Source organism: Nannospalax galili, unplaced genomic scaffold (assembly GCF_000622305.1).
Source record: "Nannospalax galili isolate Female #2095 unplaced genomic scaffold, S.galili_v1.0 scaffold889, whole genome shotgun sequence".
Lineage (NCBI taxonomy): Eukaryota > Metazoa > Chordata > Mammalia > Rodentia > Spalacidae > Nannospalax > Nannospalax galili.
The window spans coordinates 154,259-169,227 of record NW_008360167.1 but is presented as its reverse complement, the minus strand read 5'-3'; the positions used below and the strand labels follow the sequence as shown (position 1 = coordinate 169,227).

The 14,969-nt window shown below is 38.1% G+C and overlaps 1 protein-coding gene across 1 annotated transcript in view; it reads left to right on the top strand.

The window, feature by feature from the left end:
- Hnmt (histamine N-methyltransferase) overlaps positions 1–14,969 on the top strand; it is a 29,239-nt gene that overhangs the window by 7,759 nt on the left and 6,511 nt on the right. The window contains exons 3-5 of the mRNA XM_008824164.3: positions 10,923–11,030; positions 11,870–12,000; positions 14,315–14,408. Coding sequence (XP_008822386.1) covers positions 10,923–11,030; positions 11,870–12,000; positions 14,315–14,408 — 333 coding nt within the window. The remainder of the gene's footprint in view (positions 1–10,922; positions 11,031–11,869; positions 12,001–14,314; positions 14,409–14,969) is intronic.

The window sequence follows — 14,969 nt, the reverse complement described above, 5'->3', positions numbered from 1 at the left end:
AGTGTGAGGTACATATATGCAAATTAAAACAACTATGATGTAAAACAACTATACAATATGTGAACTGTCTATATAAGACATTATGCAGCATATGACTATACTTAGTTTATATATAGTTCTATATATTATTTATATACATTTTTCACATAAATATATATGTAAATACATATAAAATGTACTTTATGTGTTATTTTTGTAATATAGAAAAGTAAATTATTCTATATTCCATTGGACTGTAGTTATTGAAAATAGCACATTTAGATACATTTTGATACACTGACGATTTGATTCTTAAGAAAATCAGAATTGTTCATATACATAAAGCACTCATCCAGATAGTCCAAAGCAGGAAAGCCATATAGTGCTTTCTCTAGGTGCAAAACATATAATTCAAATTAGTTTTCCTCATCAAGCACAGAGTTATCTGGATAATCATTCTTCATAAAAACAACTTTTTCTCTTCCTGGTATTTTAGTAGAGTGAAGAAAGATGGTAATCTTATTGCAACATGTAATATAATTAAAAAATTACTGCTAATAATCGAAGGGATTCACATGTATTTTGATATGAGAAATGCAATAAAGACTAAGCTCAGGTGCAGGTGGTGTCAACAAGCCTTTAACCCTCCATTTCCTTAAGGAAGCCTCCATTTCTTATTTGGGGAAGCTCCAGCGTTCCCAAGTGCTGATATTCATTTGTTTTATGCAGGATTAGTCAGTATGACAACCAGCAGTCACACATACATGATGGATGCTCTTCTAAGTTGTCTTTTTATTTTGAAGTTGCCCACTTAGGAAAATCTTTCCCATCACTTCTTATCCCTCAAGCTTCTCTTAAATGTCATTTTTCAAGATATTACTTGACCACCAAATTGAAAATTACAAACCCCTCATGCCACAGTTTTCCCTCATTCTTTTTAAAAAGTTGTTATAGTATTATGATTATGATTATGACTGTGTATATGTATGATGTGTTTAAGTGTGGGCACATATGGTACATGTAGAGGTAAGAGGACAATTCTTGAGAATCTGTTCTCTCTTCCACATGGGGGAACAGATTTGAATGACAATTGTTTTTACCCAGTAAGCCACCTTTCTGGTACCCCTTTTTTTGGGAGGGGGGATTTTTGTCATCTAAAGAAGTTGGATGTTTTTGTTGGTTGTATTCATTGCTTATTTCCCCAGTGCTTAGGACCTGGTACTTAGTAGGTGTCCAAAATATTTGTTGAATTAGGTAAGGGCTGGAGAGATGGCTAAGCAGTTAAGAGCACTTGTTGCTATTGTAAAGGACCTGAGTTCGGTTCCCAGAATACACATGCTCAGGCTCACACACAGATGCACACACACATACATAAAGAAAAATAAAATCTTTAAAAAATGTTGAGTTAGCCAAGCGTGGTGGTGCATGCCTTCAATCCCAGCACCCGGGAGGCAGAGGCAGGTGGATCTCTGTGAGTCTGAGGCCAACCTGTTCTACATAGTGAGTTCCAGGCCAGCTGAGGCTATAAGGACACCCTGTTTTAGAAAAGACCAAAATAAAAAAATAAAAATAAAAATGTCGAATTAGGGTTGGAGAGATAGCTCAGCAGTTAAGAACACTTCCTTCTCTTGCAGAGGTCCTCAGACGGTTCATAACAGCTTGTAACTCCAGCTCCAGAGGATCTAATGCCCTTTTCTGGCCTCTGTGGGCACCAATACACATGTGGCAGGACAGAGAGATCAACAACAAATAGGCTTGTGAACTGATTATAGCCATGTAGCCTTCCAAAATTTACCAATATATTTGTTGTGCTGTCTTGACTTTTTTCAGAGAGGATCTCATTGTAATATAATATATATAATATAAAGGTTTATAGAGTCAGGTTTGAGTTTCCAAATGCCCTTTGGCTTTATCCACTGGAAACTGGTCAACCTACTAAGAGTTTTATCCTTAAATGAGACCGAATCTCCCCTTCTGTATTACTTTTCTGTTGCTGTGATAAAGCATCATGACCAAGGCAACTTATAGAAGGAAGAATTTATTTGCGTTTAGGGGTAAGAATTCATAATGGTGGGCGGGGGGAGGCATGGTTACAGAGGTGGCTGGAGTAGAAAGATGAGTGATCACATCTTCAAGTAGGCACAGGAAGCAGAGAAAGACTAGAAGGCTGGCAAGCCAGTGATGTGCTTCCCCTAGCATGGCCACATCTTCTAAGACCTTCCAAAACAGTGCCACCAACTGGGAACAAAATGTCCAGATATTTAAAGCCTTGGAGAACAGTCTCATTCAAATCACCACACCTTCCCAGCAGTCATCAGTTGCCAGTAGCTCCTCAGGTAGGGTTGGGGTTTCTTATCTTTCTCCAGGTCTTTGCTAGGATTTTGGTCTGACTTGCGCTTACATGAGACTTATCCATACTCTCAGTATTGCTATGAGTTCATATGAGTAACTGCCCAGTGGACTGGAAAACTGATTCCTTGTGGTCATCCACCTCTTTTTGCTCTTACAATCTCTCTGTCCCCTCTTGCACAATGATCCCTGAACTTTTGGAGGCAGAAGTTTGATGCAGGTGTGCTATTCAGGGATAAGCACCCTGTGACCTCTTATTCTCTGCACATTGGCCAGTTGCAGGTTTCTGTGCTAACCACCATCTGTCGCATAAGGAAGCTTCTCTACTGAGAGTTGAGAGATGCATTAATCAAGGCAGGTCTGGGAAAGCATCAGAATCTGAGTGTTTACAAGAGTCCTAACAGAGTAGAGATGGTGGGTGCAAGGAGGTGTGAGAAAGGGAATGCATCAAGGCCAGGCTAGGAAAGTCCCACGAGAATCCAAGGGTCCTGGCAGAACTGAGAATATGGTGTACCACAATCATTGTATTTTAGGCAAGAAAATAAAGGTCTTACTTAGCTTAGAGTTTAAGAAGGCTGACATGGTTATGGATATGGAGGAGACAGGACCAGCGAGGAGTAGGCTGATCTTTTGGGATATGTTTTGATATAAATTTTAAATTTTTTGAGAATTTCATACATGACTACACTGTATCTACATTATTTCCCTATCTCTCTCTCTCCTTCCCAAATCTCCCTTCCTTTCCCACTCTCAGATTCATGACATCTTCTATAATTATTATTGTGTGTGTGTGTGTATGCATGTGCAAACAACCTATTGAGTCAGTGTTCATATGTACATGCATTCAGGTCTGACCACATGGGATTGGATAACCTATGAGAGAGCTCGTCCCTAGAGAAAACTGATTCTCCCTCCTTTAGTAGTCACTGATTGCCTGTAGTTCTTCATCTTGGGATGAGGCCTTATGAAGTTTCTCTCATCCCCATGTTGGCATGTTGACTGGTATGGCCATTATGTTGACTGGTATGGTCATTGTTGAGGTTTCATGGGTTGTTTCCTTATCATGTTTGGAAAATGCTAACTCGCACCAGGTGTCCTGGTCCTCTGGCTCTTATAATTATTCCACCCTTTATTTCTGATATGTTACCTGAGCCTTATATATAAGCTGTACCAGTTGAGGCTAGAAAGCCTGTGGTTATTTATTCTTTGCCTTTTGACCAGTTGTAGATCTCTGTAATAGCCTCTGTCTGTTGCAAAGAGAAGTTCTTTGATAAAAGGTGAGGGCTACAGTGTCTGCAGGTTATAAGGATAAGTGTTCAGAATACAGGTAGAAGCTATATTGATTTAGGAAAATAGTAGTAGTGGTTTCTCTTTTGTGGTCTATGACTTCTCCAGCCATGGATAGTTGGATTTATTGTGAAAGACTTGAGTTCCATCATTTTGAGTGGGCCTTAAATCCAATTAGACAGCTGTTGGTTACCCTCAAAATATAAATATCACTATTGTACTATTGGGGACATCTTGGTGGATGCTCATTGATGGGTTTTCAGGCTTAACAGCTGGATAGGACTTTTGATTGCTTTTCTCCCATGGCTGTTTGTATAGTATGAGAGCTAGCCATCAGGAAGAAGGTTTCTAGGACAATATTAGCTCAATTTCTTCAAGTCTTACATCTGAAGTGTATTGTATCTTCAGCAAGTTCTGAGAGGCAACCAAAAACAGTAGCAATGATATGTGGTTTTAGGGTCTCTTAGAGCACTCTGGCCACCAACTGGAAAGATTGGAAAGAAGGTTTCCCTTGCTTGGCACTGGGATATTTGTTACGTAGTCTGTGGCTCCTTGGGAGGTGAGGAGAGCATTATAATTCTGTGTGTGTTTGTGGTGTGTGTGCATGTGTGTGTACTTTTAAGTAAGTTTATGAAATGAGTTACCATACGGTTTCTCAAACACCCTCCATGTTGTTACTTGTATCTCCCTCTTCCCTCTCCCCAGCTAATTCTCACCCATTTTCTTCCTTCCCTCCTTCATAGTACCTATGCCCAGCTACCCATTCTCTGCAGCTCCTTCTCCCTCCTACCCCTGTGGTTCCTATCTGCTCTCCTAGCTTCTGATTTTACTCCAGATTACGTATCTAAGAATTTGTGTCTCGAATCCTCAAATAAGGGAGTACATGCCACTTTTGTCTTTCTACATCAGGGCCAACTCACTTAGTATTTTCCAGTAACATCCAATGTCTTAAAATTTTTATTTCATTTTTCTTTACAGATGAATAGAACACCATTGTGTATATGTACCATGTTTTCATTATCCATTCCTTAGTTGACGGAGATTTAAGCTGCTGTTTTCCATTTCCTAGGTATTGTGGATAGCACAACCAATAGTGAATATGGCTGAGCAGGGATCCCTGTAGTAGTCCTTTAGCTGTTTTCGTGGGAACAGCATATCTGAGCTATTTTGTTGGTATACTTTTAAGTTTTTGAGAATTTCCACACTAATTTCCATAGTTATTGTACCATTTTTCAATCCTATTAAGAGGGAGTGAGGGGTTCCCTTTCCCCATATCCTCCCAAGCATTGGTTGTCAGTTGTTTTCTTGATGTTAGCCATTTTAATTTTCATTTCCCAAATTGATGAGGATGTTATTCACATTTTAGGATATTTTTTTTATCTGAAAATTTCATTTTTCTTTTTTAAAAGAAATTATTGAATTTTATCAATTTTCGTACAATATAATTTGATGGTCTTTAAATCCCCTCCCCTATCCACCTATCCCCTTACTACCCTTAACTTAATGTACTGTTATATATAATGTAGTCTATGGAGTCTGATTTGTGTCCCCAAATGTACTTCAGTGTGTGTCCATCAATTAGAGTCTGGTTAATATACTAAGAATCTCATCATTGCAGGAGACTGTTTCTTCCTCTCCAGCAGCCATCAGTTACCAAAAATTCCTTAGGTTGGATTGGTGTTTCTTATCCACTTCCTCATGTCCATGCTGGGATTTTGTCTGATTTGAGCTTGCATGCAATTTATGAATGTTGTCACCATTGCTATGAGTTCATACAAGTACCTGACCAGCTTGAAAACTGTTTTCTTGTGGTCATCCACTACCTATGGCTCTTACAACCTTTCTGCCCACCCCCCTTCAGCAATGATCCCTAAGTCTTGGGAGACAGATATTTGAAATAGATTGTCCTATTCATAGATGAGCATTTTGCAGCCTCTTGTTCTCTACACACTGGCCAGTGTGGGCTTCTGTGTTAATGACCATCTGCTGCATAAGATAAAGATGAAGGTAAACTTTTCTGGTAAGAGTTGAGACATGAGCATTCATCTTATGTATCTTCTTTTGAGAACTCTCTGTTCCAACCCTTAGACCATTTTTTGATTTAGTCTTTATTTTTTTATTCTTTCTATATTCTGGATATTAATCATTTATTGGCAAAGATTCTCTCTCATTCTATGGGCTTCTTCTGCACTCTATTTCCTTTGATGTACAGAGCTTTTTAGTATAATGAATTCCCATTTGTCTGTTGACCTTAAATCTTGAATAAATGAAATCCCATTCAGAAAGTCATTTCCCACACCTATATCTTGTAGGGCACTGTTTCTGTTTTCTTCTAGCTGTTTCAGTATTTAGCTTTCACACTGAACATTTGAAGTTGATTAAAAATTTATTTTTTTTTAATTTTATGTGTATGAGTGTTTTATCTGCATGTATGTAACTATACCATGTGCATGTGCATGCAATGCCTGTGGACCAGAAGAGGGAGTCAGAAACCCTGGAACTGGAATTATAGATGGTTGTTAGTTGCCATGTGAGTGCTGGGAGCTGAGCCTGGATCCTCTGCAAGAGCAGTAAGTACTCTTAACTGTAGAGCCATCTCACCAGCCCCATGAAGGTTTTTCCTCCTAAAGTAGTCTGGGTTGGTCTCCTGTTTGCTTGCCCCAGGCTCATCTGGTTTTTAAGTTTCCATTGAGAAATCAGTTGTTATTCTGATGGGTTTTCCTTTATATGTGTACTTGTGGATTTCTCGTACAGCTTTCAATGCCCTGTCTTTGTTCTGTATATTTAGTGTTTTGAGAATAATAAGCCATGGAGAATTTCTGTTCTGGTCCTGTCTGTTTAATATTCTGCATACTTCTTGTATCTGTATGTGTATGTCCCTTCCTAATTTGGGGAAGCTTTCTTCTATGATTCTATTGAAGATCTGGTGTATACCATTAAACTTGGATTCTTCTTCATTTATGCTTAGAATTTATAGACTTGATCTTTTCATGGTGCCCTGAAGTTCCTGCATATTCATTTTTTGTGTTTTACTTTTTTATCATTTTCTTTCATTGACTGGTCCAATTCCTCTACTTTCTTCAAGTCCTGATAGTTTCTCTTCTACTTGATCCATTCTACTGATAAGGCTTTCCCTTGAGTTTTTTAAATTGGGTCTTTGAATTTTTCAATTTTATCTTAATTTCAGTTTGAGCTTTCTTCAGTATTTCCCTTTATTGAATTCAGTTTTCAAATCCCATGTTGTCTTTGTAATTCATTCAGCCATTTGTGTTTTCTTGGACTTGTTAGTTTATCTCTGTCCTCTCTATGTTCATTCAGGGGCTTCCTTGTGCCCTTATTGAAGTCCTTGAATTCTTTGATCATGTTTATAATTGTTCATTTAAATTCTGTGTCCTGAATTTTTGCCAGGTAATTCCCATCAGAAAACATTTCTATAGGGCTGATATTGTCTTGGTTTTTCATATTGTGTATGATTTTTGTGATGGGACCTGGAAATGTGGATTTATTTCATTGGTTATATCTCTGATATTAGATTCTAGCTTGCTTATGTTGAGCAGAAGTTTGGTTTTGTTTTATCTGTTGCCCAAATTGGTTAATTTCAGGTCAGGTAGGAGGAATGAGCAGGTCAGTCCTCAGATTTTCAGTGATGATTCTTGGTTGGAAACACTGGGGCGACTCAGTTCAGTCGTAACTAGTGTGATGCAAGGGTCTTAAAGGCATGGGATTGCTTGGGTAAAATACAAGAAAGTTTCCTGGTGTGACTTTCAGTTGGGCCTGGGCCTGGAGGGCAGCATAGGTCCAGGTCTCTGGTCAGACTCAGCCTGAGAGCATAGGGATGCTGATCCAGCTAGGCTTAGACCAAGAAAGCTTACAGAGCAGTTCCTACCTGGGCCTGGAGCAGTGGTATGGACATGTGGTATAGGTGCGGGTGTTGGGTCAGAGTAGGCAAGAAAGTGCTTGGATATGGCTCTTACCTGGGTCTAGAATGGAGACACAGAGTGGAGAAGTGACATAGGGTGGGGCTCTTCTCTTTTAGGATATTAATGCAGTATTCTTAGAATTGGATGATTTGGGCCTGACATTGTTAGTAGGGACAGAAAAGAGAAAACAAAGATTCATTTATCAGGAAAAGTACTTGACGGCCAGTGAAGGTGGCTTAAGAAGCTGGGTGGCTGTATAGATAATGAATAGCATAGATGAAGTTTCTAAGGAAGTATTTATAATGAAACATTTTCAGCTAGACTCTAATGCAAGGGAAGATCTGGACCTTGACATTTTTTGCTGAGAAAGAAGCTCATATAAATCTTATTTTGTGTTTTTTAAAAAGAGTATTTTAAAATTGGGCTGGAGAGTTTGCTCAGTGGTTAAGAACACTAGTTGTTCTTGCAGAAGACCTGCAAGAACATTGTAAGATTCTTAGGAAAATGAAAGTACAGAGCTCATCCATGTACCTCTCCCTAATATCAACATCCTCTAATATTTGTTAAATTTGTCAACCTTTGTGGACACATCTTAATCATTCAGAGTCCATGGTATATATTCAGGTTCACTCTTGATATTGGAGATGGTTAAAGTGTTTGCATTTCTTCAAAGATCATTTGAAACCTAACCTCACTGCAACAGCATTATGATATGAGGCCTTCAAAAGCTTGGGAGGTAGCACAGTGATGGAGCACTGGATTCCATTCCAGGAACTGGAATTAAATAACTACTAGGCCTTTAGGGGATTAGTGACCTTACAGAAGGGTCTCTTTCATCACATGAGGGCTCCTGAATACTGGCGTCTCTGAGGAGCTCAGCAGGCATTGATTACAGAGCACCCCTCCACGTGCACTATTGGAGCCCATATACTCGGTCATCCCTGTTAAGGCCCACTGGGGTGTCAGCGTCCTGAACCGTTCCCCAGTGCAAGTCCATCCACTAAGTCTAGTCAGTCTATCTAGAGTCCCTTGTTTGAGGAGGATCATCTCTTCTTCATCTAGCAGCAATCAGTTGCCAACATTCCTTCAGATAAGGTTGAGGTCTGCTATTCATTTACAAAGGGAGGGGGGGCATCTCTAGTTGAGACACCAGGACAGTGATGTAAAATGGAAGTTTTCTTGGAAAACAGGGAGCATGTTTGCTTTAGAGAAGAATAAAATACTTTCAGTGCCCCTTTAGTATTTGATAGCTTCCTAGTCTTAGTATGGAATAGCTAGACAAATAAATGCTTTAGATTTACATAGATGTGTCTTAAACTTTAGGCAGATCAAGTGTTGAAATATTCAGATTACCTCTCTGTTTGGGAATAAAATGGTGGCACTTTGTCTTGAGATCAAATTAGAAGTTTCAGGTAAAGTGCCTTGCTCAGTGTTTAGCAAACTGTTAAGTGGCCAATAATAAATGAAGTGATGCAGGCAAATGAGTTCTGCCTTGGGGGGGGCATTGCCCAGAGAGACTTTTGGGAAGTGAGAGACTCTAGGTAGGGAGATCAGGATGAAGGACAGAGTCCCAGCTGGAAGAGCATATGTGGAGTTGCTAGCAGTTCAGACTCTTAGAGTATTAGACAAAGCAGGACCTGCAAATAAGAAGTCGATCCTAGGAGTAAATGGAAAGATTATGGACAGAATAGATAGCTGTTCACTAGTTCATTTGCCACTATTAATTGATGGATCGACCCCATACTAGGCTCCAGCAAATGACAGTAAGGATATAAAAATATATATCAGACATATTTTTTCAAAACACCATTACATAGTGAAAGAGGCGAACTTGGAAACATCAGAGCAGGTAGATTTCTGCCCAAGTGGTGTAAATCAGATGAGCTTGAGCTCTAAGTATGTCCTAAGGTATCCTATGTGACCTTGGACAATTTGTTTTACCTATTCAAACTTCATCTTTGTCATGAGAAAATAATGATACCTAATTCATTAATTGTGATGACTAAATGGGAAAATTAATACTTTGGTACATGAGTTGACACTGACGAAATGTTACTTGTTTGTTATTATTATCTTAGAACCCCTCTCTTTAAAACAATTCCTTCTATCCCTATTGCTGATATTTCCAAATTAAGTTTCATACTCTAATTCAGTTCAGTTACATCTTGACCTTCATAGTGGAAATGCCCCTTGGCAAGATTAACAAAAGAAAATTATATTACTCTTTTAACATTTTGGTTCAAATGACATTAACAGAAACTTCTGAAGGTTAGAAATAATAAGCAACAAAAGCATATGGCTTAAGACTAGGAGATGTGGGAGCTACGAGGAAAGAGAAGGATGACTTAGATGATGCTGGGATCATGGGATCTCCCAGAGATCATGGGAGCCTCAAATGGGCTACCACACCCAGGATTATTTTCATGTGTGCTTCTATGGAATTTTTCTTTTGTTTTCTTTTCTTTTTAAAAAATTATTATTTGTAGCCAGGTGTGATGGCACACTCTTTCAGTCCCAGCATTCTGGAAGCAGAGGCAGGCAGATATCAAGTGTCAAAAATCTCTGTGAGTTCAAGGCCAGCCTGGTCTATATAGTGAGTTCCCACCCAGCTGGGGCTACAGGAAGATCCTGTCTCAAAAAAGACAAAAAGAATCATTATTTGTGTGTGTGTGTGTGTGTGTGTGTGTGTGTGTGTGCATGCGTGTGAGTGTGTGTGTGCGTGCATGTGAGTGTGTGCGTGTGCGTGTGTGTGTGCATGTGGAGATGCTCATAAGACAACTTTCAGGTGTCAGTTCCCTGTCTCCACTGTGAGTTCTAGGGAGATTGAATTCAGGTCCTCAGGCTTGTGCAGTAAGCAGCTTTTACCCACTGAGCTGGACCGAAAATGGTATTTTAAAGAGTACTTGGCTTGGTTGTTGAAGAGAGATGTCTGTTGTGTATTTATAACTTTTGAGTCTTTTAAAAATACTTTTCTTGACTAGATTTCTTATCAGTTCTAAGGTGTAATTTTCTCATATTTTCCTATCTCTGACCTAAGTTATATCTTTCAGGTGATAAAAATTTAAATGTATTTGACTTAAACAAAAGTAAGGATTAATTTTTTGTCCTATAGTCATTGGCAGCTATGACTTAAGTAAATACAGTCATAGATATATGAATGAAGATTATATGAATGAAGGAATGAATGAATGAAAGGTATTCATACCCCTTCACATATCAAATTGTTCATTCTTCTTGAAATCCAGCTTTTGTATACTATAGACATCAAGGAAAAGTTGAATGTTAATCTTTATGCAAGTCTTCGTAAATGTAAGTCAGAGAATAAATCACTTCAAATTGCTCTTAATTATTTCTCTCTAGAATAATGTAGCCTCTTTTACCTTCTAGGTGAAATTGATCTTCAGATTCTTTCCAAAGTCCAGGATCAGTGCCCAGGGGTCCATATCAACAATGAAATTGTTGAGCCAAGTGCTGAACAAATTGTCAAGTACAAAGGTATGTGCTAAGTCCTATCTCCAAAGGCTTATCCTTCCGTATCTGTGCCTTGGTTAACAGTATGACGACTAGTATGTATTTGGCAAATTTATTTGGAGAAAAACCCAAATTAATTCTTAGCAGGCAGAAGGATCACTGTTAATACCTTCATGCATTCATCTATTTTAAGCAATGTTTATTATTAAGGGTACAGTCATTAATTCATTTAGAAATGTTTAAACAGATCTCTGCCCTTATAGATGTTTGTTTAATTGGCTACAGCAGAAGTGGATAAACTTTCTGAAAAGGGTCAAATAGTGGCCATGTAGTTTGTTATAGGTAATTGACTCTGTCATTATTGTATAAAGGCAATCATAGAAATATTTAACTAAGCACCAGTGTGTCCTAATAAAATTTTATTTATACATCTTAATATTTGATTTTCACATCAATTTTAGAAATTATGAAATATCATTTAAAATTTTTCTCATCATTTAATATAGGAATAGAATGACGTGAATGACAGAGACACAAAGTCAGAGAGTACTGTACATTCTAAACTTGTTTTCCACACAAAAATAGTTTGTAGGAGATACTTTGCTTATTCCTGGTTTATACAATCTTGTTACTTGTTTCAAACGAACTTTACATTAATAAAATATAGCAGTTGATTTACTCTTAATGCTAAGATAACATAACCTCTACCTGGCCAGGTTCTCAAATTTACTTTTTTACTTTTGCTTTTACCTCTGATTTTGTGTGTGTCATACCTATTATGTATTGATGGCATTAAAATTCTTAATGGAGTTGGGTTCCATATGTGGAATTAGAATTGATTGTAGGTCACCTTGGTGTTCTAGAGCTCGTAGCCAAGACTTCAAACATGGAGAACATAAAATTTACTTGGCATAAGGAGACATCATCTGAATATCAAAAAAGAATGATGGAGGAAAAAGAGCCTCAAAAGTGGGACTTTATTCACATGATTCAGGTAAGAAACATTTATTATGATATGCTATCAAAAAGACTTTTTTCAGAAATATATATGAAGAATGCATAATATTCTAATTTTCAAAAATGAAAATCTTCCGAGTTCTAGCTATGTAGATGAACATTTTCTTTCCAAAAGAGTTGTTAATAATGCAATTTTTTTGACATTTAAAACTCCAGTTGTTTATTCCATAGTCATAACTTTTTTTCAGTGTTGTCTGTTTTCTGCAAAGTTCATATACCAATTTAATAACTGTAGAGTGATAGTGTATCCTAGCTAGTGTTCAATGGCGCTGCTAGTATAGAAGATTCAGTGTCCCAGAGTTTTTTGAATCCTCTTGCTTTTTTTTCCATCTGGTCTTCCTGGCTAGTGTCACTGTGACAGAAGGGACATATTGTATAATGCATTAGATCAATAAAGTTTTTTTAGGACTTTACTGTCATGGCTGAGCACCAAGAGACTGACCAGTGATGATTACTGGATGAATTGCATGAGGCTGCAATTCCAGGTACCACTGAGATTTTTGGATGGCAAAGAATATATAAGCTTTTGAAGTTGGCTACTGTTTGGTAATGTTCTTATTTTGTGTATATCACTTTATTAGCAACAAAACCCCAAGTCCTTCCTGTAGCCCATATAGTCTGTATGCCCAGTGTGTCTTGGATAGCCACTCAAAAGAGTATAATTATAAGAAGCCAAAGGAAGAAATGACTCCAAAGTCAACATATTTAGGCAATCCTTCCCTCTATTTCTTTAGCTGACAACATCTTTTGTCTATCAGGAAGCATTCAGCATGTCCAGCAAGCCTAGGCTATTTCTCTTTTAGACGAGTTTCCCCTCTTCACATGATTTTCTTCTCATCTCTGTCTCCTTACTCTTCCTGCAACCTGCAGCTCACCATTCATTCCTAGCTGATTATTTCATGCCATACTTTTTAGAGAAAAAATTCCATTGAAATCCAATCTTTTACCCACTGAATTTGCAACCATAGCTGTAGTTTGTGCCTGCCATCTCCTTCCATCTTATTACACTGCTTATCAAGTCATTTCCTCCACTTCTGCCCTGGATCTCTGCTATAAAATATTGTGTCCCGAGAGTTATTTCTCATTTCTCTCAGTTCTTCTTCATTTGCTATTTCTTTCTCGTAGCACCAATCTGTTTTCATCCCTCCTTATTTACTCTGCAGTTTTTGAGCTGTGTCTCTTCTCTGCTATTTGTAGTTCAAACATTCTTATGATGTTTTTCAGTTTGGCATTTATTGTCAACACGGAGATCTCAGTGTCTTAGAAGTGTGTCTATCTCAGTGTGTCTGTCTGTGATAGACAAGGTGGACATCCAGAGTGGTTTTATTTTATTCATTCCCGTGTGAAGGAGACATGGCTAAATTGACCTTAAGGCAGCGATTCTATTTTAGTCACACAACATGGAAAATTGAGTTGCCAAATTTTTTCTTGCCCAACAGAGCCAAAGATAAGATACAAGAAATACCTATTGGTTAGATTCCCTAGTGGCTAAAGAACACACATCATTGGGGGAAATTTCCCACTTTCAATATATAATATCAAGCTCTATGTTGGGTAGAAAGGCCTCTAGGGATTGCTCTAGAATTATTAAAACCGAGTGAGCTGACCCTTGATACTGTATGACTTCATGCTTTGTATTGTCTAATGTCTTATTGAATCTGTAAACATCAAAATCCTGTCATATTTTCTGTGCTTAAAGAAAAAATAAGAAAGAGTATGTGAAGATGTGGAGAAGCTCTTGCAAAAGGCTTAATTTAAAAGTAGCATTCCATGAAATGGGGTCTCCTTTTATAACATCAGCATTATTTTCTCCTACAAGCATTAAAACTCAGAAAATGTAGAAGAAGCACCAGTATTCACTTTTAGAATGGAATCTTAATGTCTTTAGTTATAAATGCAGTCTATGTTATGGAAACCAGAAAGTAAGTTTAAAGCTATTTGCCTGTAGGACTAGAGATGTAGCTGAGGGGTAGAGTGCATGCCTAATACATGGAATGCCCTGGGTTCTAGCCCCAACACTGGGGCGGTGTGTGTGGTGGGGAGGCAACAAAAGCTGTTTACTTATAGTTGGGGAAATGCCACAGCTATCCCTTCCCCAGATATTTTATTGTCCTAACTCTGCATATAACATCTCTGACCTTTTAGTTTTAAAAGATTTTTGTCAAATAAAAATTACCCCAATTTAAAAAATCAAAACTTCCAGTGAGTATCCATCTAATTACAAAGACTCACATGCAGAGAAGCTTCACATGCAGAGAAGTGTCTTATTTTTTTCTTTTCCCCCTACTTAGATGCTGTATTATGTAGATGATATCCCAGCTACCCTGAAATTCTTCCATGGTCTCTTAGCTGCCAATGCTAATATTCTCATTATTCTTGTGTCAGGTAAGCTATTTCAATCAGCCTGAACTTTTTAAAACAATGATTGTGCACATATAAGTAGATTTATGTATTTAGAGAGTTAGCATATTTTGTCTTAAGAAATTCTTGTCTTGCTTTCTGGTCATTTTCAATTAATTAAAAATTATTTGTTATTTTTATTTTATGTATATGCATATATTGCATGTAGGGAAGTGCACCCATGATGTGCAATGCCTGAAGAGGTCAGAAGAGGCTGTGGGATCCCCTGGGACTGGAGTTACAGACAGTTGTTACAGACAGTTGTTAGCTGCTATGTGGGTGCTGGAATTCGAACCCAGGTCTTCTGGAAGAACAACCAGTGTTCTTAACCGCTGAGCCTCCATCCCCCATTTTCAGTTAACTTTTGTATCAGTAGAAATTTCATTCACAACAGCTCTCAGTGTAGGGAGTTGTCCTAGTTTGTTTCCCCATAGCTGTGACAAAACACTCTGACTACTACCAACTTGGGGAGGAAAGAGTTTATTTGTCTTACATCTCCCAGGTCACAGTTCATCAGGGAGCCCAAGGTAGGAACTCAGGGCAGGA